The sequence below is a fragment of the Rhipicephalus microplus genome, chromosome X, assembly GCF_043290135.1.
Source record: "Rhipicephalus microplus isolate Deutch F79 chromosome X, USDA_Rmic, whole genome shotgun sequence".
NCBI lineage: Eukaryota > Metazoa > Arthropoda > Arachnida > Ixodida > Ixodidae > Rhipicephalus > Rhipicephalus microplus.
Window position 1 is genome coordinate 146,184,332 of NC_134710.1, and position 26,951 is coordinate 146,211,282.

Here is a 26,951-nt window from a genome sequence, read left to right on the forward strand (position 1 = left end):
TTGTCCGCAGCTGCCACTTCACGTCATCTACAAGCTGCCGTTCATGCCTCAATTATAGTACAGGGACCCAGAAATCCAGCATGCGATGTAACTACGTTAGCTAACCTTACATCATCGGCCTTTGCATATTTATGCAGAAAACGGCAGCTGAAGCGGCCGGCTAGGCGATCTAGAATAGCGCGATTCTGTTTGTACACTCTGAACAGAAAAATCTATCTATCTATCTATCTATCTATCTATCTATCTATCTATCTATCTATCTATCTATCTATCTATCTATCTATCTATCTATCTATCTATCTATCTATCTATCTATCTATCTATCTATCTATCTATCTATCTATCTATCTATCTATCTATCTATCTATCTATCTATCTATCTATCTATCTATCTATCTATCTATCTATCTATCTATCTATCTATCTATCTATCTATCTATCTATCTATCTATCTATCTATCTATCTATCTATCTATCTATCTATCTATCTATCTATCTATCTATCTATCTATCTATCTATCTATCTATCTATGTGTCTGGGTAGTCTCATGATCCCCTATTTAACTTGCTGTAGAATTAAATTCGTATGGGAGGGTATCAGACAGTTTGAGGAGTATGGCTATCTGGTCACTACCTGAATAAAAACTCCCGACGCGTACGTTGTCAAACTCTTCCTACAGATGCGTGCGGAGCATGCGTTCATACCAAGGTTTGCAGTACGCGGGTATGGGTCACAAAGAGAGAGAGAGAGGAGAGATAGAGAATAAAATGAAGGAAAGACAGGCAGGTTAACCAGAAATTGGAACATCCAGTTTGTTTGCTACCCTGCACTATGGGAAAGGAGAATGGGAAGGAAAGACAGGAAAGAAAGCGAATAGCGAAATACACGCGCCAGAAAGAAAGAAACAAAAATTGTGAGCCGGGGTGCTTTAGCCTATACAATAGGCCACTACCACGCAGTAAGTTCAATAAGGCCTTCACTGATTTTCTGCGCAAAGAGAAATCATGGCGCCTTTCATGCACTGATTGTTCTGACAAAGGTCTCTCGGTCACAGGTGACTGACAGCTCATATCTACTCCGGAATGGTCAGGACATACACTAGTAACATAGGGCTAAATGAGACAGCGTTAAAAAATACTGACATCGGTTGGGTAGACATGATGAACGGAAAGATTCAAAATAAAGAACTCAGCAGAAATCGAACCCGCGCGTTATGTGCGGCGATCAAGTACTTTATCAGCACAGCCATGCTAGCTCTTAAGACGGCTCTGTTCAGGTATAAAGTCAGGGCAACGCAAATTGTGGTGCAGCACTCGCTATCTAATTTTATACCAAACAGTAAACATTACACATGTATACCTAGGACGCCGACGTCTTGCCGGGTTAGCGTCGAATGTGGCTCTAATGTTGAATCCCCTTTTGTAGCAGACTACTAAACATAACAGCGGTATTCTTATGATGAATCAAACCGTAGTAAAGTGTCACCGGTGGTTCCCGGTGGTCCTCGGAGGTTTACGCTAATAAAAGTTAGGTGTGAAATTCACATCGCCATACCATAAAACGCTCTTTATGTCGATAATACTGACGTCCATGAGCTAACGAGAGGACGGACGTTATGTCAAAGCATTAGCTATGCAGTGTAGACGCCAGTTTGGTGGACGTTCCCAGTATAAGCCCACGATGTGCACGCAACTACTGCACTTATCATCGATCCACCTCGTCACACTCACCTTTAAAAATAATAAAGCGTACGCTTCAGCATTACGCGTCCACCGACCAACATAGCGGATTAATACAAGAACATTTCACCCTACCACTGCTGTTGCAGGTAGTGCATATGTTAGTAGTGGCGCCATTTCGCAACTATGAAATAATTTCGTACATTTGCATGATCTTAAGGTATGTAAATATGTATAAAACTTATACGTATCTTTAGTGTGTACTACATATATTCATCTCGTAACGTTTTGCTCGCTCATTTTAAAAGTGTGGCATAAAATCTTCTTGGTACATGCTTTGCATATCATTGACTCTCACGGTACGTGGGTACTGCCGTATTGTTTTGCAAGATCTAAAAAAGCTGAGCGTTTTCAATTTGCTGCTGCAATGTTTTTTTTTGTGCGTGTTCACGCATGGATGTGTGTGCAGTGATCTTTCTCGCAAATAGGGCGCCCTGTCTTCAAAGAATAAAACTGCCTGTGAGGCTTGATGTCTGCTTTCCTAGTACATTACGAACTGCTATTCTACTTGTACCGGAGTCGAAGAAACCTTGGTCATGTTGATGGAAGCAAAACTCAGGCCCACCTCCAACTTTCTTTCTATTTCTTTTCCGTTCAGTTTTTATGGAAGCTCTATTTTCCTCTGACAGCACTGGGAAGGCGTGCCATGAATTATTTTATTGAATGAGGTAAACAGAAGGTGCCAGCGGTGGAAATATTTGAGTGTCGTTCTGATTCAGTGATTACACTCAGACAACTCGTTAACGACGTATATTTATGAGAAGTAAAAATATCTCAAGGCTTACTACGTTAGATTGATTAGTTTAAGTAGTCTACTGAAGCACTCTCTCTGGCCGTGGAAAGAATACTTTGCTTGTACAGACTTGGAAAAGCTAAGAGTAGTTGTTACGGCAAAACCGGAATGTGTAGAAATGTAAAAAAAAGAGAAAAAGAAGGAAAATTTAGTTTGAAATGTCGAGAACATTTATTTCTTGTTGACACGTGAGAGTGGGCAGAGAAGGAAGAAAGGCCGTGTTGGCTTCGACGTGGAATATTACTGCCCGAAGTTCCCGAGAGCGAAGCGATGGCCGTCACGCGGCTTCGCTCCGAGGGCGCCCAGGAATGAAGGAAAATAGCGGCGCCGCCTTTCATTTGATACTTCTTGCGAGATTTGTGAAAGGGAATAGGAATACACGTTCTCGCTCGCGGGACCATAGAGAGTGCTTTTGACCGGCAACTCCACCCACCCGTGCGAGTGCGCCGGGCATTTGCGCAACCGAGTAGCAAAAGTAATTCACGTGCGAAGAAGCGTACAGAAAATAAAACTAGGAGAAAACGAAAGCTAGCGTAGAAGAGGTGAGGAAGAGAGAAAGAGCAAGCGAACAAAGAAAACGCGCAAAATGCCTTCGCCGTGTTTTTATAAGCCTTGGATGGTGAGCGATTTTCGCAAGTGCGCGCGCCCCCGCAAATGGCCGCCGCCAGCAGCCTCGTCTGAGAGTGAAGCAGACCGTCATAGTTTTAGATAGTTAATTTGCGCGTAACGACCCGCAGCAGGCTCGGCGACGCGTAGCACGCGGCTGTGGATTAATCTTGAATTTAGATCACCCCCGTGCGGTGCGCCCCCCTTGTGGGGAAATCTGGGTGCAAGCATGTGTGCGGTAATTCCCGCGGACCAGCTTCCGGCTGGCCGCCCACGCTTCCCACTAGCCTTCACCGGGGCGCCAGTTATTACGAGTGTTTTTCGCGTCGGCCCCCTGGTTGCGTCTCATTCAGAGGAGTTCGGAGAGGTGTTCGGTTAGTCTCTTGTGGCACTGGTGAGGTTGAATCTAAGCATTATGTGGTTACTCGGCACAATCTATGGGCAGTTAGCCGCTCGGAGGCTGCAAAAATAGACTTTGCCGAAAGGGGGACGTCGCGAAAGAAGCCAGTAACGCAGTGCTGTTATTGAGACGACTTTCGCAAGGCTCATTCGCACTGGGGCTTGTCGAAGTCGCGCGACTTATTGTGACTGGTAACAAAGAAGCCACGCATCGTGGCCGATGTTCTACGCCAGCTAACGCGAAAAGCTCGTCGCCACTCTGAAATGCTTCACGATTGATGTGGTTCCAAGACATCCTAAACTTAGTGTAAGCGTGATTTGTTAAAATATGTGCCAGTGACTGAGAAATTAGCAGTACGAAAGCAGCCACTTTTCTATCAAAGCGGTCATTTTCGAAGGTTTTCGATCAACTTGACCACCGAACTTTGTGGGCCATCGCAGTTGACGTGCATGAGGGCGGCTCGGGACACGCGCAAGCGTCCTCTACCCTGCCTTCTTTTTTTTTTCTTTTTGCCGTGCAATAAATCGAAGTGTCCTTTTTCACGAGCGCACGAAATAGTCACTGACAGCTCATGGTTTGTCCTTTCATTGAGGCAATCACACACCCTAGTGTTAGACAGCCACTCACCCTGGCCCTGTCGAGTGGGTTGCAATCATGTATGGAATCAAATCTGGACAGCTAGTGGTCAGTTTCAGAAGCAACTAGAACATAGAGACTTCACATATTCTTTTTATATTTTATTTATACGTTGCCTTAACCCACTCTGTAAAGGGTATAATACAAAGGGATTGGAAAAATCTTTTTTAAATAGGAAAATAACAAGTATTGCGCATAGAGGTAAAGTGATAGTAAGGAACCATACACACGTACAATAAACATAGTAAATACAGGATTTAGGCACTAAAGAACAATACCTACTGTAAATGACTCGTAGTAGAGGAATGGCGTGAGTTTAGAACAATAAAATATTTCGGCAGATCCCACGTACCCAGGGTATCGATGTTATGCGAAGCATGCGGAAAGAATGTGAGCGTGGGGTAACTTTCTCATTAAGAAAAATGTTACGAAATGACGCTAAGGATATCTGCAAGTGTTGTACGCAGAAACATATGTTGAACAGGGACATACGTTTATGTGACTAGCTGTTTAGAGTCGCGTAACGATGGCAACAGCAACATAGGTATCAACAATACCCGAAGCAGTAAGCTAATATGTAGCGCCTTTGCTTGCGAGGATGGTAGCGCAGGCTAGTGCTATGCAGACAACGTAAGTGCATGGTCTTTCAGTATAAAATTAACGTTAAGGCGACGTGACACCTGCATCACATAAGTACATATGTAGTGTTTATAAAAGTGAAATAACCAGCACTGCAACCACTAGTGACATTTGACCAAGAATTACGCCTGCATAGGATCTTTTTTCAAAGCAGTTCCATGCGTGGCTTAGTGGTAGAATTCTTAACTGCTACGCAGAATTCTCGGGTTCGATTTCTGCTTCGACCCTGACATTTATTCTTAGCTTTCGTCTGGTTAATGCTGCTGATGTCAGTTTTTTTAACACTCTAGCATTGAAATTACCAACGTCAGTTGTCGCTGTTCCTGGGTACATATACGCGGTCAGTCACTTGTGGCTGATAACCACTTACCATGGCGTGTGGTTTACGAGTATGTGCCCCATATGTCTCGAGGAAAGAATTTGACGACGTACGCGACTAGATTATTACGTTATGTCATGACCAGTCAGACATGTTCGTCAACCCTTCTCATCCTCCCAAAATAACTTCGGTCTAGCCTAAATTAAGGAGGCGACCACGAAAGCGCCAGACGTAGGCGGCTATATATATATATATATATATATATATATATATATATATATATATATATATATATAGATAGATAGATAGATAGATAGATATGGTGAAAGTGCCTGCTATCAACTAATTATTGCTTCGCATTTAAAGTAAGGGAGAACTGCACAATATTGAGAAGTCTAAACATGGAATGCCTTTGGGCAAGCTTCTGGACTTCGTTCGGGCAGGTTGTTCGAGTCAGCTGTAGTGCCCTGTGGCTAGTACAGGCTGACTAACGCCTGCTTTATTTATTTATTTATTTATTTATGAATACTGCAACCCTAACATAGGGTTTTGGCAGGGTGGATATACATTTGATAAGTTTACAAATCGGCAAACAAATAAATATAAAACAGGTAAGGCATTTACACACTTTCATAACGAAAAAAAAAGAACAGTGGTTTGTAATTAACCGGCATAAGAACATATAGAGAAATGAGCGCTGAATTCAAGATGATCACAAGTGGAGAATGGTTACAGTGATTGAAATAAACAACAGGAGCACACGTCATAGAAATTAGACACTCGCTGCTAGAGCTGCGCAGCAAAAAGGTTCAAGGATGACTGGGAAACAACTTCGTTACTAGGTTATTCCATTCGGTAATTGTCCTAGGGAAGAACAAATACTTAAATGTGTTATTACGGGTGAAAAATGGGGCTATTGTAAAGGCATGCCTCTGCCTTGTGGTATATCCTGCGGAAAAATGAAGTATATGTGATAAGTCCAACTTAAAGTAACCTTTAACTAACTGAAAGAAAAATTTCAATCTTAATACTTTATTTCTTTGTGTAGGTGTTGGGAGGTTAGCTTTTGCTAATAAACATGTTATTGAAGTACAAACAAAACTGTTATAAATAAACCTAACAGCCCTCTTTTGAATTTTTTCCATTTCTCTGATATTTTTTCTGGTGTAAGGGTACCAAATTATGGATGCATAATCTAAAGTAGGTTGAACAATTGCATTAAATGCAACAAGGTGAACGGCGGGAGTGGAGTGCTTAAGAGCTCGTCTAAGATAAAATAATTTGTAATTGCACGAGCTTACTACAGTGTTAATATGTCTAGTCCAGTTAAGGTCATTCGAAATCCAAAGACCAAGGTACCTGTAGTGTTGTACCTCCTGCAAAAAAAAAAAAACATTATTGGCTGAATGTGCAAAATGAAGAGTGTTACGTTTGTGAGAAATTTTCATGAAAACGGTCTTTTTAAAATTAACTGACATCTGACATTTATCGCACCAACGAATGACCTTTTGAAATGCATCATTTAAATGAATTTGATCAGCATGGTTTTCTATTTCCGAGTACAGGATGCAATCATCCGCATATAACTTAATTTTTACAGGTATATTATGTGATATATCATTTATAAATAATAAAAAGAGAAGGGGTCCGAGCACAGAGCCTTGGGGAACACCCGAGTCAACCGGTACTGTACGAGAACAATGGTCATTGAAAAAGACGTACTGTTTTCGATTCGAAAGATAACCGGAAATCCAATTTAGAAGCTGAGTATTCTTAAGAATTAAATGCGATTTGAAGAGTAATTTATTGTGAGAGACCGTATCGAAAGCTTTAGCAAAATCCATAAAAATTGCATCTACCTGTTTTCCGGAATTTATAGATAGTGCGAAATCATGAACTGTAGTTACCAGCTGAGTACAAGTAGAAAATCCTTTCCTGAATCTGTGTTGTGAACCTGACAAAATATTGTGCTTATCTAGGAATTCTGAAATATGCTTATGTATTATATGCTCAAGTAGTTTACAGGAAGTTGAAATTAATGAGATCGGCCGATAGTTAATAACAGAATGAGTATTTCCACTCTTATGTAGGGGCTTGACTTTAGCAGTTACCCAGTCATCCGGAACTTGACCATCTTTGAGAGATTTAGAAAAAAGAATTGTTAGGTACTTTGAAACCCATTCTGCATAGCGTTTTAAGAACTCATTCGGTACTCCATCAGGACCTGAAGATTTTTTAACATCAAGCTTTAAAAGTAAATTAAAAACTCCCTCTTCACTTATGACAATATCCGATAGGGGTGGGCCTGCCATATCAAATGTTTCCAGGACTCCATTATCCTTTGAAAAAACAGACTTAAAATGATCATTGAAAGCATTAAAAATAACAGAGGAATCACTAGTTTCCACACCGTCAATTTCAAAAACATCAGTAGTCACAGGATTGGGCGAAATTAAACTCCAGAACCTCTCAGGAGACGAAGACATGAGACTCGGAAGTTGTTGGCCATAATAGCGTTCCTTGTCAGACAATACATTTGCTTTTAGTTGAGAAGCCAGTTCAGAAATTCTTTGTTAGAGGATACCTACGTCTTTAGAGTATCGTCTCTGATTTTTTATACGTTTGAGCCGTCTTCGCAACTGCAACGTTTCCCGAGAAATCCAGGGGTTCTTTCCTTTCGATTTTTTTACAATGCGTGGAACAAATCTTTCAATACACACATTTATAAGGTCCTTGAAACGCTTCCACAAATAATGAATATCAGCAGTGCGACTCGAAAAAGAATCGAATTCAAATGATTGTAAGTCCAATATTGAAGTATCATCTGCACGAGAAAAGTTAGGGAACGAGATACTCTTGCAATTTTTCTTTAAAACAACATCAGAAAGCGTGAGTATCACAGCCTGATGATCAGATATTCCAGGGAGAACAGAGCAGCTAGCTTGAGCAGAGATTGAGCCACTAATGAAAAAGAGATCTAGAATTCAACAAGAGTTTGCCTGTATTCGAGTGAATTCATCAACGACTTGCATCAAGTCAAAAGAAAACGCTATATCGATCATTCTTTCACCAATTTTATAGTTAGGTTGTTGCAAAGAGAAAGATGGCCAGTTAACATGCGGCAAATTAAAATCTCCTGCTAGAATTATCCGATCCTCATGCTTCACATGCACGACAAGGTAATTGTGTAATTCATCCAGAACATCCATGGAGGAATTGGGTGGACGATAAATAGCCCCAATAACATACCTGGTCTTTCCGTAATACGCTTTGCAAAATATGCCCTCGCCATTATGTATGTCACTAATTTTTGTAATTTGCAATGACTGTCTAAACAGGATCGCCACCCCACCGCCTCTACTCCCACGGTCATTCCGGTACACACGGTAGCCCCAAGGAACAAATTCACTATCAAGTATGTTATCGTGCAACCATGTTTCGGTTAGGATAGCAATATGGGGACTATAGGCCAGGAGGGTTCCTTCTAATTCTGTGGGTTTGCTAATAACACTTCTACAGTTTAAATTTAGTATTTTCAGCGACTGAAGACTGCACATGCTCCGTCATTTTCCATTCTTCCTTAGCTTAACACGTGCATTTTTCGCTTGATCCCAACTAAACAAGTTCCCATTCACATTCAGTCGACTGTAGAAAAGCTTCACTTTAGCACCGTTCTCTCTCTCTTTTTCCGAACTTTTCCACAGATTTCTGCGTGCCTCACGAACCCTGTATGAAAAATCCTCAGAAAAGGACAATACCGAGCTCTTTAGCTTGTGCGTAACTTTCAAAACAGACATCTTTTCACGATAATCAATAATCTTTAAAATAACTGGTCTGTCTTTGTTTTCAATTTTGTGGCCAAGCCTGTGGCATCTTTCAACAGTAATTGCCCTTATACCTAGTTTATTCTCGAGGATTTCATTGACGCTATCCTGGAGTGTCTGAGGTGTTTCCCTAGGGAGTTCTTTTAGGCCATAAATGATTAAGCTATTTCTACGTCTCCGATTTTCAAAATCATCAACTCTGTCTTCAAGGGATGTTAGTTTTTGTTGCATTTGAGTCATAAAATCTTCAATTTCTTTCACTTGTTTAGGCAATGAAGAAGATTTATTCATGTGACGCTCAATGGCATCAACTCGTTCTGCTAGCGTGCCAAAATTTTCTGCTAAATCTTTCTGATTGGCCTGTACTTTGTCAATAGCTGCTTTCATTGTTTTTTGGCCAGCGAGTAGCTCAGATAGCATTTCCTTTTCCGTAAGAGGACCAGGATTAGCTTCAACGTCACCGCAAACCAACAGATCAAGAGGTATAGGTGCAACACAAGCAAAAAGAATCTTTAGACACAGTGGGCAAGGCAGCAGCAGCAGGAAACGGTTATCATTACGATAACATGGAGCAGAAAAGTACCTACTAACCTGTATCGCAAGGCAAAGCGGATTACTGAGCATGCTGCCTTCTCTGCTGCTGACAAGCCCACTGCCGTGGAAAGAGCCTGCCCGTAGATTTAAAGGCTCCGAAGTGATCACGGGAACCGACGTCACTCGACGATGATTCCACGTGGACGCTATCATGAAAGGGGGCGTTGTTTCCTCGATCCAGCAGCGGTCGTCCACGGGTGATGAAAACCAGCCCTCGTTAGGCCAGCCAGACGAGGTGACGTCATCGTCCCGAGCCAGCCCCGGGAAGACGGTGCACACCGTAGGACATTCACCAAGAAGAAGTGCCAAGACCTGTATCGCAAGGCAAAGCGGATTACTGAGCATGCTGCCTTCTCTGCTGCTGACAAGCCCACTCTGCTGCTGATAAGCTTTATTTCATTCAATGCCAGTGCAAACGCGTGCTCTTCAAAGGGAGCCGTCTGGCCGTCTTAGTTCAGAGAGTAATCGTGATGCGACGCCACAGAAGGGGTAGGGCTGCTTGCATCACACACGCTTCTGAGCGCTTTTCCACGGAAACGCAATAGACGTGTGTACCTCGTCAATATCATTCGTCTGTCAGATTTGTTCCTTCATACTCCTTATTTGTGGCAGGAAGCAATGCCGCCGCCTCCTCACAGCACTATTTATGAAGCAGAGGTCTTTGTACTGCAGTGGACGTAGTCAGGCTGATGATGATGATGATGATGACGATGATGATGATGATGACGTCACCACGACGCATCCCCATTGGTTGCCCGCAAAGCACCACGAAGGGCGACATGCTATCTGAAAACACCGTATACAGAGCCAACGCGGCTGCCAACACTGTGATAGCGAGTAATCTAAGACGCCGCCCCACGGATCTGTACCCAACTGAACAAAAAATTACTTTATATTATTCCCATTGTGAGGCACTCTTCCCCATGACTCTCTCCCTTAAGACCGCAAAGCACAAGCGAAGGCTAGGTGATAGGCGAGAGCCCGAAAGTGCGAGAGGTGAGGGTGGTTACCAGCTGAATCGGGTGCATTACGCTGGTATTCTTCAAATAGCGGAGGTGTTGGGCTGATGTAGTTGGACCTTGTGTTAGGGAGTTTCACAGTCAAGTGTTTACCATGGAGTAGATACAATAGCCGGGACACTGAATGCAAGTTCTCGCTAGTGCCTGCCTGAACATTTGTTGCGGAAAAAAATTGCCTGCTTTCAATTTGAACGTTCGTTTTCTCTTTAAAAATTGCATATTTCAGAATGGTAGTTAAAATGAGGACGACGCCCCGATAGTGATGAAGAAGAAAACAACTGGGAAAGCTAGGATGTAATTGTTTATATTTCTCTTCTGTTCAAATTTCTAGCTAGAGAAGAAGCTCTTGTTGGTACTCGAGTGCACTGAAAACGAGTATTGCGAGTTGGCTAGTCGTGTACTGTACTACCGTGGGGTTCTCATCCCAATCTTCCCAATCTACACGTTCTAGAATGCTGCCTTGAGCCAGGAAAAGTTTGTTTACAACTAATTTGTACTTGCGTCTCACAGCTTCATCTGAGCTTTGAAGCACGCCATAGTGCGAGGTTTTGAATTCATGCTCTACCACGATTAGTTAAATGATTGCGACTGTATACTTAAGTAAGGCCAGTCTGCGTTATACTGCCATAAGAGCTGGAATTAGAGGTAGTGGGCGACTTTTCATTTTACCTAACTCAGAATGGGCATGCCATGGCGCTGAATCGAACATTGTACTTGATATTGTAGAACAGAACCATTGTCGAACAGAACATTGTATTTTGCGAAAAACAAAAAAATTATAATAAGTCACTGCTGTAAACAGTCGATTATATGTGCGCTCTACTGAAGACGTCGCGATTTCTTCAGCTTTACAACACTGCAAGGATTCATGATTACGCTATGAAATCTATGCGTATTGCCATTTTAGTGTCTGCCTAATCTCGTTTTCTTTCCTCACTTGCGCTCCTCACTGCTCCTGTTACTATTAAAAAACACTTGTTATTAAAAAAACAAAATATATTTTTTCTCATTTAAATGTTTCCTGCTTTTGGAGATGCGCTTGTGTGACGCGATTCGGGCATTCCCTTGATGAATCGCTTGTCATAGCGTCTCCTTTGATACTCCCTCTTCAATGATATTGTCGCAACGTGAAAAAAACAGGACACAAGGTTTCGTTTCGACGAGAACAGCAAGGCTATATTCGCACAATAGAACAAAACGCAAGAGCAGACACCCAACGTCATCTTCCTCGAAACAAAAAATGGCAGCATATCCATGGAGTGAATCATGGAGAGTGGGGCGAAGCATTCGTCCGCCCATTCGTTCTTGCTTCCGTCCGTTCATGCGTCCGTCTGTGTGACCGTCCATGCGTCCATCCGCCCGTCCGTGCGTGCGTCTGTTCGTGCGTCCGTCGCTGCGTTCGTCCATGCATCCACCCCTGCGTCCATTTATGCGTCCATCGATGCATCTGTTTGTGTGTCCGTTCGTCCATTTATTCAACACTCACCACCATCTCGCATCTTTTCATCATATATTCCCCATATAGAAGCACCGCCATCCAGCGGACATTCCAAGGACTAAACAAGAGGTGGCACACACACACTTTCTTACGGCTTGCGCTTCGGGTATACTTCCCACCTTTAACCGCCTCGAGTTCTTGGTATATACTAGTTCACTGTATTCATAGCGCTGCGGCCCAACGCTCGCTAAACCTATCTAAAACCAAAGAGGTTATGCCCAGCGAGTATAACGTAGCAACCTTTTCCTGTCAGATAGTGCTCAACGTACATGCCAATGGCTGCTAATGGGAAATGAGAGACAGGAGAATTCGGCTTTTACTTTCTTACGGCTTGCGCTTCGTATCTACTTCCCACCTTTAACCACCTCGAGTTCATGGTATATACTAGTTCACTGTATTCATGGCACTGCGGCTCAACGGTCGCTAACCCTTTCTAAAACTAAGGAGATTACACCCAGCAAGTATAACGTAGCAACCCATTCTTGTCAGATAGTGCTCAATGTACATGCCAATGGCTGCTAATGGGGAATGAGAGACAGGAGCATTCGGCTTTTAGTTAACGCACACGCCGCGAACTTTTTATTGTTCAACAAAGCACAGGAGAAATTTCCCACCGGCACCACCTTGCAGGTCAAAATGTAACATTGGTTACACACTACGACTACGAGTACGACTACGAGGGACAAACGAGTGCCACTTTAAGAAGCTTCGCCCCTAAAACGCCAGAGACTGCCACTCGTGATGCTAGCTTCTTCCTCCTCTGTTGTGCTTACGGCTAATAATTGTGACATTAGCCTCCCTTCCAAGAAGGCATCGTCCCCATGTTTCATCATCATGGTGGCAGGGTTTGTAGTCACTACAATTATTCATTTGCAAGCAGCAGCCGAAGTTGGAACTGGTCCTAGAAGATCCATTCCGACTTGAGCGAATGGAGTTTCCGGTACATCAATTGGATGGAGGAGCCCTGTTAGTTTGACGGCTGGTATTTTCCAACGCTGGCGCTCAAGACAAGTCCGAACATGCTGTTGAACGGTTGCCGTCAGTCTCGGTCAGTAATACTTGTGTCACTCGGCATAGCGTTCGTGTGTAGCCTAAATGACCGGATGTCGGTTCGTCATGGCACGCCTGTAGTACTTCTTTCGGGAGTGGTGTTCGGACGACAAGTAAGTAGGTGTTGCTGCTCGGAGGAAAGTTCACTTTATGTAGGACCTCGCTGCGCAAACAAAACGATGCTACCCCTCTTGCGAAGAGCAATGGCATAGCAGATATGCGTCTCTCCAAGAAATCAAAGAAATCAATAAGGGGTTGCAACTCGGGGTCGTCGCGCTGCTGCTGTGCGATTGTAGACGTGTTGACAACACCTACAAACGCCACGTCGTCATAATGCTCGCCATTTGAGTCTTCCGATGGGGCGGGAGAAAGGCAATCGGGATCCGTATGTTGCTTTCCCGATTTATAAACTATAGAGAAATTCCACCGGACTCACGCCACGAAAATGCGGGGGCGCTGTCTTGGTAGGCAAAAGACGCTCTGCCTACCACAGTTTCTGCTGGGTTTTCAATGGTGCATGTGGTGTTCTCAGTCAAGCAACGAGAAAAAAAATATATGCCGACGTACTGCGTCACGGTTGGATGGGAGTCGCGTCTCACAACTTAGTTTTGTTTGTTGGCGCACATCGCAGCCCTCAACGCTTATGACGGAAGTTACGTGTGGATGTCGCTATAATTTTGCCCATAATGTTGACATCGGCCTACCTGTGTTTACAAACATGGAATGGGTCTATAGCCATGTCGAATTCTTGAAGCTTGAGGCTCCAGCGTGCCAATCGGCCTGACGGGTCCTTCAAGTTCGTTAACCAGCACACAGAGTGGTGGTCGCTGATGACTTTAAACGGGCGGCCGTACACATATGGGCGAAACTTTATGACCGCCCACACCACTGCAAGACACTCTTTTTCAGTGGTGGAGTAATTTTCCTCTGTACGGGAGGTAGTCCTACTTGCATAAGCAATTACTCGTTCGGTGCCATCTTGTCACTGAACGAGCACCGCTCCTAAGCCGACATTGCTGGCGTCGGTGTGAACCACTGTCAGAGCGTCATCATCGAAGTGTCCGAGAACTGGAGGGCTTTGAAGACGTTGTCGCAGCTCGTTGAACGCAGCCGCTGCTCTTCACCCCACACGAATGTGACGTCTCCTCGGGGGAGTTGTGTCAAAGGTGATGCAATACGCGAACAATTCTCAATGAAGCGTCAATAATAGACGCAGAGGCCTAAAAATCACCTCACTGTTTTCTTGTTTGATGGCGTGCGAAAACTTGCAACAGCGGCTATTTTGCTTGGGTCAGGCAGTACACCTTCACTGCTGATAAGGTTTCCCAAGAAAAGAAGCTCTTCGAAGCCAAAGTGACTTTTTTCAGGCTTAAGCGCTAGTCCGGCCGATCGTATCGCTTGAAATACCATGCGTAGTCGCTTCAAGTGCTCATCAAATGTCACTGAAAATACAATTATATCGTCCAGTTATACCAGACACGTTTGCGACTTCAAGCCTGATAGGACTGTGTCCATCAGCCGCTGAAACATTGCTGGTGCCGAGAACAAGCTGAACGGCAGATTTTTAAAATCATAAAGACCATTGAGTGTCACGAATGCTGTTTTTTCTCGATCTTTGTCATGAACTTCTATTTGCCAACATCCGCTCCGTAAATCCATCGACGAGAAATAACGTGCATGGCGTATTCGATCGAGGAAATTGTCTATACAAGGTACTGGGTAAACGTCCTTATTCGTAACCTGATTGAGCTTGCGGTAATCAACGCATAAACGTAAGATGCAGTGTTTTTTCTTCACCAATACTACCATTGATCCCCAAGGACTTTTCGACGGCTGAATAACGTCATACTGAAGCATATTTGCCCCTGAGTTTATATTCCCTCAGGTTGCCGCGGAGCCAGCTACTCGGTATGGGTTCTGCCGTATGGGTCTGGTCATTTAATCCATTATGATGCGAAGTTTCGTCAACGGCCTTTGGCGAACTCTGGACGTCGAAGAAAAACAGTCCTGAAACTCATTATTCGGCCCCAGAAAGCTTTGCTTCGGCGGAGCTGTAAACTTGGGCCAACGTCGACGGATAGAGGGGCTGACCCGGTAACATCGGCTTTCTCCACAGTCAAGCAGCCTGTCACCTCAGTGAGCTCCTCCCCGTACGTGACTGCCATACCTCTCGCAAGATGTCGTCGCTCAGCACTGAAGTTCGTAACCAAAACATGCATGTATCCACAATCGATGCTTACGACGGCTCTTGCAAGATAGGCCTTGGCTGAAAAGCAATGCTGGAATTCGTTCGGCGATATGGTCGAAGTTGCCTGGTTGGTCACATGTTACAGCTACGAGAGCACTTGACTGTGATGAAAAGGTCACGTGATCTTCGAAAAAGCACAGATGTTTACGTCACTGGTCGTTACATTGCATATCTGAAACTTTATCTGGGGCCATTCAAAATGTACCTTACTTGTCCGGAATGTCTATGACGGCGCCGTATTCACTCAGGAAATCCATCCGCAAAATCAGGTCTCTGCAGCACTCGTACAAAATCACGAACGTGGCAACAAAAGCTGAATCAACGATACTAATTCTGGCAGTGCACTTTCCAGTCAGCGCCATCAGTTGGCCTCCCGCAGTTCTTATGTTAGGCTCCGTCCATGAAGTTTTAACTTTTTTAACCAATCGGCAAGCTTTCGGCTTATGATTGAGACATCTGCGCCAGTATCTACTAGCACTGTCACAGGACGTTCGTCTATGTAGACAGTTAGGTCGGTGCTTAGAATTTCCTGTGGGGTCGGTGGCATTGAATCGTTCGTCGTATCGTCGTATGGTACTGGTACGGGAGGTATCGCAGCATCTCGACGGTCGGCAACCTTCCCTCCAAAGGTCGCAGCTGTTAGGCCCCGCCGCGGTGGTCTAGTGGCTAAGGTACTCGGCTGCTGACCCGCAGGTCGCGGGCTCAAATCCCGGCTGCGGCGGCTGCATTTCCGATGGAGGCGGAAATGTCGAGGCCCGTGTGCTCAGATTTGGGTGCACGTTAAAGAACCCCAGGTGGTCAAAATTTCCGGAGCCCTCCACTACGGCGTCTCTCATAATCATGTGGTGGTTTTGGGACGTTAAACCCCACAAATCAATCAATCGCAGCTGTTAGTTTCCCCGATGAGGGCTTGGCGACCTGCCCCGGACAGCGTAGGCGTAACTACAATTGTTCGGCGAAGAGCTCAGCGAAGGTGACAGAGAGCGCGATCGACGATACAGAGTGGATAGCTGTTCTTGCGGGTGCGCGCTGTCACACTGGGCGCCGAAACGAGGTCGTGATAAAGTCGGCGCATAAGTTGGGTATCTTTGTTGACGATATGGGCAGATGCGGTAAACATGCCCAGCTTCTCCGCAATGGAAACAGAGTGGACGGTGGTCGACGGTGCGCCACAGATCCGTCTTGCGAACGAATAGTCCACTGCATGGTGGGAACCCTCGGCGACCAAGTTGCAGGTGTCGGTGGTGATTAGAACGGAGGGTAGAACAGAGTTTCCGTAAGTGCGTTATATTGTGGATTCGTCGTCGTTGGTGGAGGAGGCGGTGGCGGCGGCGGTGGGCTGTAAGAATGAGCCAGTGCAGACAAGTTGTGCGGCACTGGTGACGGACTACGGGTGGCTGGCCCATAGTTGATAGATCGCTGGGCTAGTAGTGATTCGGGCTGCGAAAATGCTTGCCTGATTTTCTGCCGCACAACTTCTTCCACTGAAGCCATCGTAGGTTCTTGCGGAGCCACAAGGAAATTGCGGATCTCCTCACGAACAACCTCGCGAATAAGCTCACGCAGAGAACTGTCACTGCCGGCCGTCAGAGCAGAGACACTGATTGAGGTACCGTTTGGTCGGTCGTAATAGCGACACCATTCCTGCAGTGCTAGCTCGATAGCTGTAGCCTCTTTGATGAATTCCGCAATGGTCGTTGGTGGATTGCGAAGAAGGCCGGCAAACAGCTGTTCTTTGACGCCTCGCATCTAATGGTGTAGTTTCTTGGCTTCGAACATGTCAGGGTCAGCCCGTCGAAATAGGCGGGTCATGTCCTCCGCAAACATGGTGACGCCCTCATTCGGTTTCTGAACGAGAAACTCGATGAGTTGCTGAGCAAAATCATGGTGGTCGTTGTTTGCCAAGGTGCTGAGAATCTGCTGCCGAAATATATCCCATGTAGACAGCGTTGCCTTGTGGTTCTCATACCACGTACTAGCGCTGCCCGCTAAAGCAAAGTAGGTGCGTAAAAGCTTTTGCTCGATGATCGAGTGGTTTTCCTTGGTGAGTCGCTCATACTGGGCTAACCAGTCCTCAACGTCTTCATAAGCCTCACCATGAAATGTCTTCGGAATCTGAGGCTGCTCAAAAGTCAGCGGGGAAGCACCTACAGGCTGCTCAAAAGTCAGCGGGGAAGCACATACAGTTGACATTTCTCTAGGCGGAGTGCGTTGCTGGGGTAGTTCCAGGGGAATCATCTCGGGACTAAGGCCTCGCCTTCAGCGACTGTAATGGTGGACAGGGGTATCCACTGAAAGAACGGTTTGCGGTGTCGGATTTGAAATGCCGGGCCACAGAGGAGTCCTGAGCATCAGTGGTAGAAGTTCAGCACCTCTACCAGTGTCGCAACGTAGAAAGAACAGGATACAAGGCTTCGTTTCAACGAGAACAGCAAGGCTCTACGCACACAAGAACAAAACGCAAGAGCAGATACCCAACGTCGTCTTCCTCGAAAAACGCCAGAGACTGCCACTCGTGATGCTGGCTTCTTCCTCCCCTGTTGTGCTTGCGGCTAATAATCCTGACAATATAAAAACACATAATTGGTGCACGCCTGTTCTGTAGGCCAGTAAGGCAAATCTATTGTCACGGTTTTGGGTGCATTATCAAGTTAGTAGCGATACCAGAAGCTGTACTGATTGCAGATGTGAAGTATGAACGCGAACTGTCGATTTCGTGTGGCCTCCTAGTCATTGAAACATCGCTGTATGGCGTGTTGCGAATTACAATAACTAAAATCACTTGGTTAGACTTTTTGGTAACTTTAGAGAGCAGAAATGGTTGTGATGTACTAAGCACAGGTCCCGAAAAAAATAATTTATTGTACAATAATACTTGGCTGGCACTTGTTGATGACAAGGACGATGCGCCTGTCATCCTCATGTATTCTTCGCCCTGAGGTGTGCCCGTAACGACTTGGCGCTTGACTGTGGACCCTTGGGGTTTTATTCGCGCCATGCGTAGAGGTGGATCGATGCAGCCTCTGCCAGTCTTCAGCGAAGGTTTCACTAGACAGTAAATCCATGTGTCGAAGCGATCTGAAAAAGATGACATGGCATAAAATGTAACGTGCAGTAAAAGTAATAAAAATATGCTAACTTGGTGATGGGCGTAAATTTCAAGGATGTGTCTTGTAGAAAGACTGGTGAGCACGCTGGGCATGTACTTCCTTATTGTGTTGTAGGCTTGTGCTATATATGATTCCGAACACGAGCAGGAAACGGTAATTTTTAAGCTACAATTATGGCGTAATTAAAGAATAGCGTGACTGTTTAAAACGGTAGGAAAAAGAAAGAAAAGCTAACCAGAACAAGTGCTATTTGGTTTTTGTCTTCGTCTTAAAAGCATCATTGTGTAAAGCGAATAATGCAGAACAAATGAGCCCAAGGAATGGTGCTGAGAATTAAATCATTATATAAGGGCATGCTTGCGCATACATAGAAACCTCCAGCAGGGTCTTTGCTCGAGCCTTGTCAGATTATATACGAGCTGAACAATTCAAATCAAAAGTATGCGTGTCGAGAATGAAAATTTCAACGATTATTTTATTGGCACACGTGCTATATAGCGGTCACAGATGTTTCAATGTTGTTAAATTGCCTTGTGATGCAGCTTTGAAATGTTCTTTGAATTTTGTGATCTGTGCACCAGTTCCTGACATGGCGCGAAAGATGTTTTGGAAACTGTAATGGCCTGAATGAAAGCATGCAGAATGCACGTGTGCAGACACACAAACACACACACACACAAACACAGACACAACTCGACTTTTCAAGGATATATAAAAACATACACCGAACATTTTCGTAATATCCGTATCTATGTCACATTTTAAGAAAAATTTAAGGTTTCAGAAAAAAAAAATTGTATACAAATTGCCAAAGCGCTATTGTTCCTGTATTTCATCAAACAATGTTTAACTTAAGTCGTATTCATGGTATGGTTCCAAAAGCTCCCACGTACATTTACAGCCCATATGAGAAAGAGAGCACGAAGAAAATTTCAGTGACTACAGCACGATATTGATATGTGAATGCTGATTTTCCAGTATTCTTGTCTTACAGAGCCCAAATAAGTGCAAGGTGGCATTGTTCAAGTAGTGCTGCATTAGTGTGAAACCAAGCTTTCATGGTTTTAGTAGTCTTGGAAATTCTTCGCAGCGTGAGTGATGCATGTACTGCTGCGGAATTTCGTGCGTCAGCACTTAGGAGTCAAAGCTTCTACCTGCGTTGGAGTGTTTAAGAAACAAGGAGTATAAGAAACATAGAGTATATCCCTCGAGGACAAAGGTACATCCTTCAGCAAGACTCTGCACCTTAACACACGCTTTACTGGCGCAGTACGCGAAACAATACATGATCATGTTTTGTTTTTTAAGAGGCCCCCCTCCCCCGATTATCTGTTGTGTGTAGGTTGTTGTGTAAAGGAAGTGGAACAAGAAAACGTACACTACCGAAGTAATTGTGAATGCGATGATCACCTCACTTTGACCTCCTATGCCAGATAATAAGAAAATTGTGGCGTAGTATCTCGTATCTGCTTTAAGTTAACCATTTTTTTAGGGAATCTCTCTGAGCAATGGGACCTTGGCCTTTTGTGTATGACATTTGTCTCATACATAGTGAATCTTGCTTAAAATATGGCATCCTTTCCTTCGCTCAAGGATTTATTTAAAAACACCTTCACATTGCTTTTATACATCGGACAGCTGCACACATTACTGGATTGACAGCCCTCGTATTTGAGCATAAGGTGACTTGTTTCCGGACAGCTCTCGTCGCGGTGGCTCATGAGCGATATTTTTCTGTTGGTGAGCACAAAACCATATTGAACCGCGACGACTGCAGCCCGATCAGGAGACATATATAGGAGTACGCTCGTGCTCGCAGAGATGGGTGCTCGTTGAAACGACTGCAGCTGCTGAAAGTTAAGCACAACTTCTCTGTGGTGTTTCTAGTAACCTTGCCCTTCATGCTCTTAGTGAAGTTAAAATGCTCTAATTATATGTAATTCAACCAGTTATTAAGCTTTCCGCCAGCGGCATCGCCTGTGAGTACAAGCAAAATTGTATATAAATGCTTCACGAGACAAACATTTCAGACAATCTTTCTTTTTAGTAATTTGGTTACGAAACAGCACTCGATATTTTAGGGCGTTAGATATTGAACCTAAACAATGGTAAGATGTAAAAGGACACTAATTCACGACCATACCGAAATACCCGACATGCTTGTGCCACAAAAACAGTTATTTCTTACCACTAATTTATCAATGGTAGCCAGCTCCCTTGATCTTGATTATGCTGATTGTTCCACCATGGCCGCCTCCAAAGCCACCTCCACCGAAGCCACCCCCGTAACCACCTCCGAAGCCGCCACCGAAACCTCCTCCATGTCCGCCACCGAATCCAACCCCGCTATAGCCGATGAGCTGCCCGCCGCTGTGCAGCTTGTTGATGTGATGAATCGTCTTGACTAGATATGATGGCCCAGCAACAATCTTGCCTCCTCCACCGAATCCTCCACCGAAGCCACCACCACCGAAACTTCCGAAGCCACCGCCACCGAAGCCCCCAAAGCCGCCGCCTCCGTGGCTGATGGCAACGCCCGTCACTGGAATGGCCTTAAAACCTCCACCGTAGCCACCTCCAAATCCACCGCTGAATCCACCGCCAAAGCCACCACCACCAAATCCACCGAAACCACCGGCAAAGGCAACACCAGCTAGAGTTCCAAAGATGCAGGTGATCGTCTGCGAGGATCGTGACAAAATGTGCATCTGTAGACAGCATCTCAGAGGGATATGCTGCACTCGTATTCCGCGTCATACACCACAGGAAAGACAAGTTCACGCAGCTCTGTTTCTCTGTTCCTCACGTGATTACGTACTGCAGTTAAGAACAATTGCGCTCACAAAAAGATGCTACAAATGCTCTCAGCACAGAGAAAATGTGTTTGACAAAATACGCTGTTATGAAGCGTACATAAGCTCTTATAAGTAATTTTTTCCAGCCACTAGTATGAAATATTTTGTTCTATCACCATCAAGCTATGTTTAGATGAAAATATCTTGATAGCTTCATTGCATTGATACACATGCGTACCACTGCATTGTTAAGAAAAGGGAAAGGTAACAAGAAGGTATAACTACTTCAACAACTTTAGAAACACTATCCAACAAGGCTAAATGGTTACGCTCTTACACTAACAAAACCACGACATTAATTGACTAACACTGACCAACCATGCCGCACAATCTCGCATAGCGTCGCAAACCTTAACAAGCTGACAAAGTAATTACCGGAGGCAATTGAGATCCATCATAATGCACTCTTCGTTTTAGTCTCGAGTACAAGATTTTCCGCATCATACTGTATGACAATTTGCCAGTGGGCCTTTTTTTGCCATTTTTGTCTTTGTACAAGCGCAACAGTTGCATCGAAATTGCCCGACACCCCAAAATTAGACCTGCAAGGCAAACCACGAGAATACAGCGTGTGGCCGGATGTGAAGGCGCGCGTTCCCGGATGAATTTGTTTTGAGCGTTGCGTACGTTTCCATAACGCCGCTGCTACTGCAATTGCGTAAAGCTCTTGCACCCAGCAAAACCGTGCGCACTCCGTAGAGTAATAGCGTCGAACGTATACAGCGCGTTCTGTTCTCGGCTTCACTTAACACGCGTACTAAGCGTTAAGAGCAGGTAGCGTGCAACACTTAGGCCACACATGCATATGCAGTGGGTATGCAGCGGCTTTGTGCTTGTGCATTTTACTCCGTTCTGGTTCAACCGCTACGTGATTCAAGGCGACGCCGCACGGAAGGAAAACGGAAGCAGAGCTAAAGCTGCTCCACGAAATGGCGCGCCGAACAATTAATGCCGTACCTCAATTTCGTGAAAAGCTATACTTGCACTTCCTCTAAGGGTGCGACGCCAATATACGTGCCGCCAAACGCCGTTGTTATAAAGGTCGTTATGGACGGAGTTGTGGCCGAGATGCACCTAATGGTGAGGTACACATTATTGAGGACGCTGCTGCATTGAGAAACACGGGCAGTTTACCTACATGGTTCAGCTGCGTTGATAGTTACGCCGAAGTCATTAGTGGTATTGCCTTCCTTAAAACAATGTATCTTTTGTCCGTATCAGACAACTTACAATGCCGGACTTTCTTGCAGGAGTAGAACAAAACAAGGGAAGGCAATTTCTGTGTTAGACATATCATGCACTTGTGAAATAAGTCGTGCCTTGCTGTGTTATACGCTGCAAATACGATATATTAGTGGAATTGGGGAAAAAAATAGATTAAAATGGAATCAACCACACTTTCTACATCTTTACGCAAGAACATGTAGGCTTAACTACGCTAAATATTATGAAACTTTAGATAACGTAATTTGGGTGCAATACTTTCAGTATTACGAAGAAGCAGTATTGAAGTTTGAAAATTTGCGATCACTATTCTGCCCATTGGAACTGATGTTTTCTCGTATTTACAAGGATCACGGGTGGCCAGACAGGATTGGCTGTTGTTTTTAACAGCCAGAACTGCGACTTAAAGGTTGCAGCGACGAAACCCATGAAACGTTTGTAGCGAATGATTGTCTAAAGGCAAGACACAAATTGCGATGTCTTATACTGAAACTTTAGGCTACTTCGACATAATTGAAATGTTTCAGAGAAATGGTGTGCTTATCGTCAGACGTGGAATTCTGAACAATCAAGGCAACAAAACCTCCGGATAACTCGGTGTGCCACAGCTCCATGTGAACTCATCAACTTCAATAACATTCACCAATTTTCTATCGTTTTTAACTTTATCCATAGAAACCATGATAAATTAGACATACTGATGATACACTAAAAACGGAAAAAAATGAACGCAGTTTTCTTTTCTTTTACAAAAATGATTTTGTCAAACTGTCTATTCAAAGTCTCTTAAGCATCCCGTAACGTTTTTGATATAACCAGCCTACTGAAAAGACGAGAATCGCACTGCGAATGTTTGCGCAATTCTGCATGTACGAACAGTGTTTGTGTACGAAGCAGCTGCAGCTCACACAAGCCAACTGAAAGAAGCCTGATCTCGAGGCACACGCATGCCGCTTTCAAACCAACCATGCCTGTTCTTACCAGAGCCTTCATACTGCGCGCGTGCGAACCGTTCATACTGGAGACGACTAGCGCTCTTCGGATGAGCAGGTACGGTTTTTATACGGCTGGCGAACCAGATCCCCTTCATGGTTCATTTTCTTTCTACCGATCCTTGTTTTGAATAACGGTCGCTCTTTGTCAATTCCCTTGCCCCGCGTGTCCGCACGGGGTCCCGCGCCGACTCTCTCGCCATCAACGCAGGTCTCGGCTTCCGTCGAAGGTGCTTCTCTCTGCACGGATGAGCGTCTTTGAGACTTCCTTCTTGCCGGGAAGATGACGCGCGGCTCTATACGCTCACAGTTGTCCGGGAGAGGCGCCTGCGTCACGGTGCGGGCGAGAGCAAAGTGCGGAAGCTCGCGTTACTGCCTCACATCACCATACACGCATTCTGCATATATAAAACAGAACCGGCTTGGCAGCACGCGGTGCGTCTCCGTTGCCATCTATTCCTCTGCCGCGATTTCTTTTCATTTTTTTATCAGTGCAACTCATGCGATGCATTCGATTTTCAACAAGTATACACGTGCCCGTGAGGCGAAGGTGGTGTCCGGAACTCGAGAGCGAGCAGCCTGAATCTGTCCGCACCCGCCCAACAGTCGGCCGAACCGCTGTTGCAGCTTTGTGTTTGTGCTTTACTTCCATATTGCCCTATGTTTATTGCCAGGTCCTATAGATGCCATATAGGGCACGGGGTGTGGCATCCAGTGTGCTCGGCGTCCATCTTCCTATGTCTCTGTTCCCAGAGTTCTCTGTCAACTCTGTTATTCATTGCAGCGGCCTTTCACTGTCGCACTCAAATGATGTGGCCAATTGTTGCGCCTACACCACTGACTTCAATTATCGCTGTTATCGTCTTGTCCTGTTTTTCTCGTTTACCACAGGTGACGCAACTTAGAACAGCACATATGGAAGGAGAAAGAGGTGTATCTTTAATATGATGAAGTGGCTGCACGCAAGCCTAAATGGCGCACGTCGCACCCCTCACGCCCCAGGCTATTTCATTCTATAATTGAACCGTCCTAGTTACGAGCTCTCGGTAAGTGCCTCGGGACACGGGATAGCACGGTGTTGGTAGCCCAAGTTCATTTGTCCTACCACCACCCGCTCTGTTGATCTATTTTGCAGTGCTTCTTCTTACTTGCATTCACCCTGCCTTCAATAGCAACTGCAAAACCCTCTCGGGTCTCAGAATGCCTTTTTTGGCATCTATGGAAAGGGGCGGGGCTGAAGGAAGCGTCGGTAGCGTAGCTGCGTTCTATAAGGAGCGCCACGCAGAATTGCGTGCACGCAGAATGGGCGTCTCGTGCATCTAGGAAGTGTGAGAACTCCGCACACATGTTTGTTGCGCAGTGTGCACGCATAATTGTAGCCGATATCAAGACAGTGTGACATCCTGGAAAGCTATGGGCGTGTAGATTAAGCGATTTACGATAGCCAATGGGCCCAGACGAAGTAGTGGTGAACACCGACCAGCGCTTGTTATGCTGATTGATTATGAGAACACTATCTGGGGACGAGCTAGAACTAGAGTGATAAGTCGCGGTTCGCCACTATTACGTCTAGACATCTTGTCTGGATTATGTTATTCTGCCATTGCGGACTTTGCTCACTTTTTTAAGTGGCTGCAGACGATTCTTATCAAAAGGATCCTTTGCTTTCGTTCAGAGTAAAAGCACTCTCGGGTAGAGAGTTCGCCGCCTGCAAGATCTAATCATAGTTACATCGTTTTTATATTTTACTGCTGTGCTGTGAACCACAACGCAGCTAAGACTTCGTTACATTGGCTTAAAAGTTTGTCATTTTCCCACTCCTACACTTTAGACGCATTTGGCGTGGCCACGGTGCCATGGTATATAGCTGTAAAATACTCAGTGGTTAGAATAGCCAGCATAGTTGTGCAATGACCACGGGATCTCTCATGCCACTTCACTTGTCAAATGAAGTACCAGCCTTTCCAGTAGCAGTATTCACACCCAATATAGTCGAAATCTATGAGGTTGAAGGAAAAACTACGAAACAGTTTGGCTGTTAACGACCAAACATGTTGTATGTATCCAGTGGCCTCAGGGTACGCATACTCGCATTTGTAGCCATTTATGATCCAACAGTTCCAATTGTGGAGGCATTCCTTTATTCAAGTCTCTTCCTTCTTGAAACGCTATTGCATACAGCAGCAGGAAAATTACGACGCATTATGCATAAAGCAGAACGATTTTTCATATGTGTAATTAGATAGTCGCTATATTTTATTAAAAGAAAATTTCACTTTTTGTCTCTTGATCTTGCTTAAGTTATACCCTATTTTTCTTTTCATTTATGTTTGGTTTATTGTCTGGGTCCCCTCCAACTGCCCTGAGTGAAATAAACAACGATGCACAATCAGCTCTTTGATCGTGCCCTGTTTTATGTTTTTTTTTTCGTGCTCTTTTCCGAGTTTCTTGCGACGTTCGATATATGTGTGCCACCAAGTCTAAATAAAACATATTTTACCGAATAATGAGTTGCTTGTGACATTCTACACCTATATCAAAGTAAATTTTCAGCATATCAGGGGAGTCGATGGTACCTTAATGAGGGGGCACCTTCACAGGTGTAAAGGCCGATACATGCAGCTTTTTAAGTGACTTCAGCAATGAATTCTACGTTGGTATGTGTTAAGATGACAGTGATGGGCATTGGTAAGCACGGCATTTCATACATAATTGATTATGTTCTCGATGGATAGGGTGCTACCCCATAGCAGACAGAATGCTTCTTCGTGGTAATAAAGTGTGCTTTTCTTTCTTCGCTATTGTGCAACGCTCGGCACCGTCCACGAGCTCGCATGGGCATATAAGTGAAAAAAAGAACGCTCATGGCACTGGGGAGTGAAGAAATAGCGAGTAGCAAATTTATGGTAAAAAAAATAAAGGAAACTGATCGTTACTCCGCAGCTTGCACTGAGGCCGTGTTGAACTTAAAGTTCTGAGGCAATGAAAACGTTTTTCCCTCACCGGAAGTATTTATGAACTTTTAGGAAGTATAGAAGTGTTTAGAGTATCTGTAAAGTCAGCTGAACTCGATCTTTGCGATTAAAAAAAGTGTAGAACAATTACGCACACGTGTGCTCTCAAAATCCTTACGTCGACAGGTGTCTAGACATGACCAAAATAGAATTGCCTTCAAAGGAACGCCCTGCGTCTGCAGAAAGAGAACAAGTGCATAGAGGGAGTTGCATGAGATGAATGGCAAAACACATATCTCCGCACGCAGCACGGCTGGTTATTACCGGGGAGTGGGTGGCGACCGGCACGCACCTGAAATAGCCAACCTACGCGGACACCAGGGCAAAAAAAAAAAAAAAACGTGCCTCATGTGCGCGGGCGAGATGTGAATCTCCCAAGGTGGACGTCGA

The 26,951-nt window shown here is 44.7% G+C and overlaps 1 protein-coding gene and 1 long non-coding RNA gene across 2 annotated transcripts in view; one reads left to right on the top strand and one right to left on the bottom strand.

The window, feature by feature from the left end:
* The window catches only part of LOC142775813 (uncharacterized), a 234,233-nt gene that overhangs the window by 102,289 nt on the left and 104,993 nt on the right, over positions 1-26,951 (top strand). The window lies entirely within an intron of this gene.
* On the bottom strand, positions 18,209-23,622 carry LOC119175498 (uncharacterized). Its single transcript, XM_037426428.2, has 3 exons — positions 23,537-23,622; positions 20,665-21,157; positions 18,209-18,444 (listed from the first exon to the last, which is right to left on the bottom strand). The coding sequence occupies exons 1-2, from the start codon at positions 23,570-23,572 to the stop codon at positions 20,675-20,677; spliced, it is 519 nt and encodes a 172-aa protein (XP_037282325.2). The 5' UTR covers positions 23,573-23,622; the 3' UTR covers positions 18,209-18,444; positions 20,665-20,674.

Excerpts from the sequence above, each read along its gene's own strand:
- LOC119175498 (XM_037426428.2), bottom strand. The coding sequence starts at position 23,572 with ATGAACGGTTCGCACGCGCGCAGTATGAAGGCTCTG. Across the intron at positions 21,158-23,536 it reads CGCGCAGTATGAAGGCTCTG|ACGATCACCTGCATCTTTGG; the intron begins GTAAGAACAGGC and ends CGATCCTCGCAG.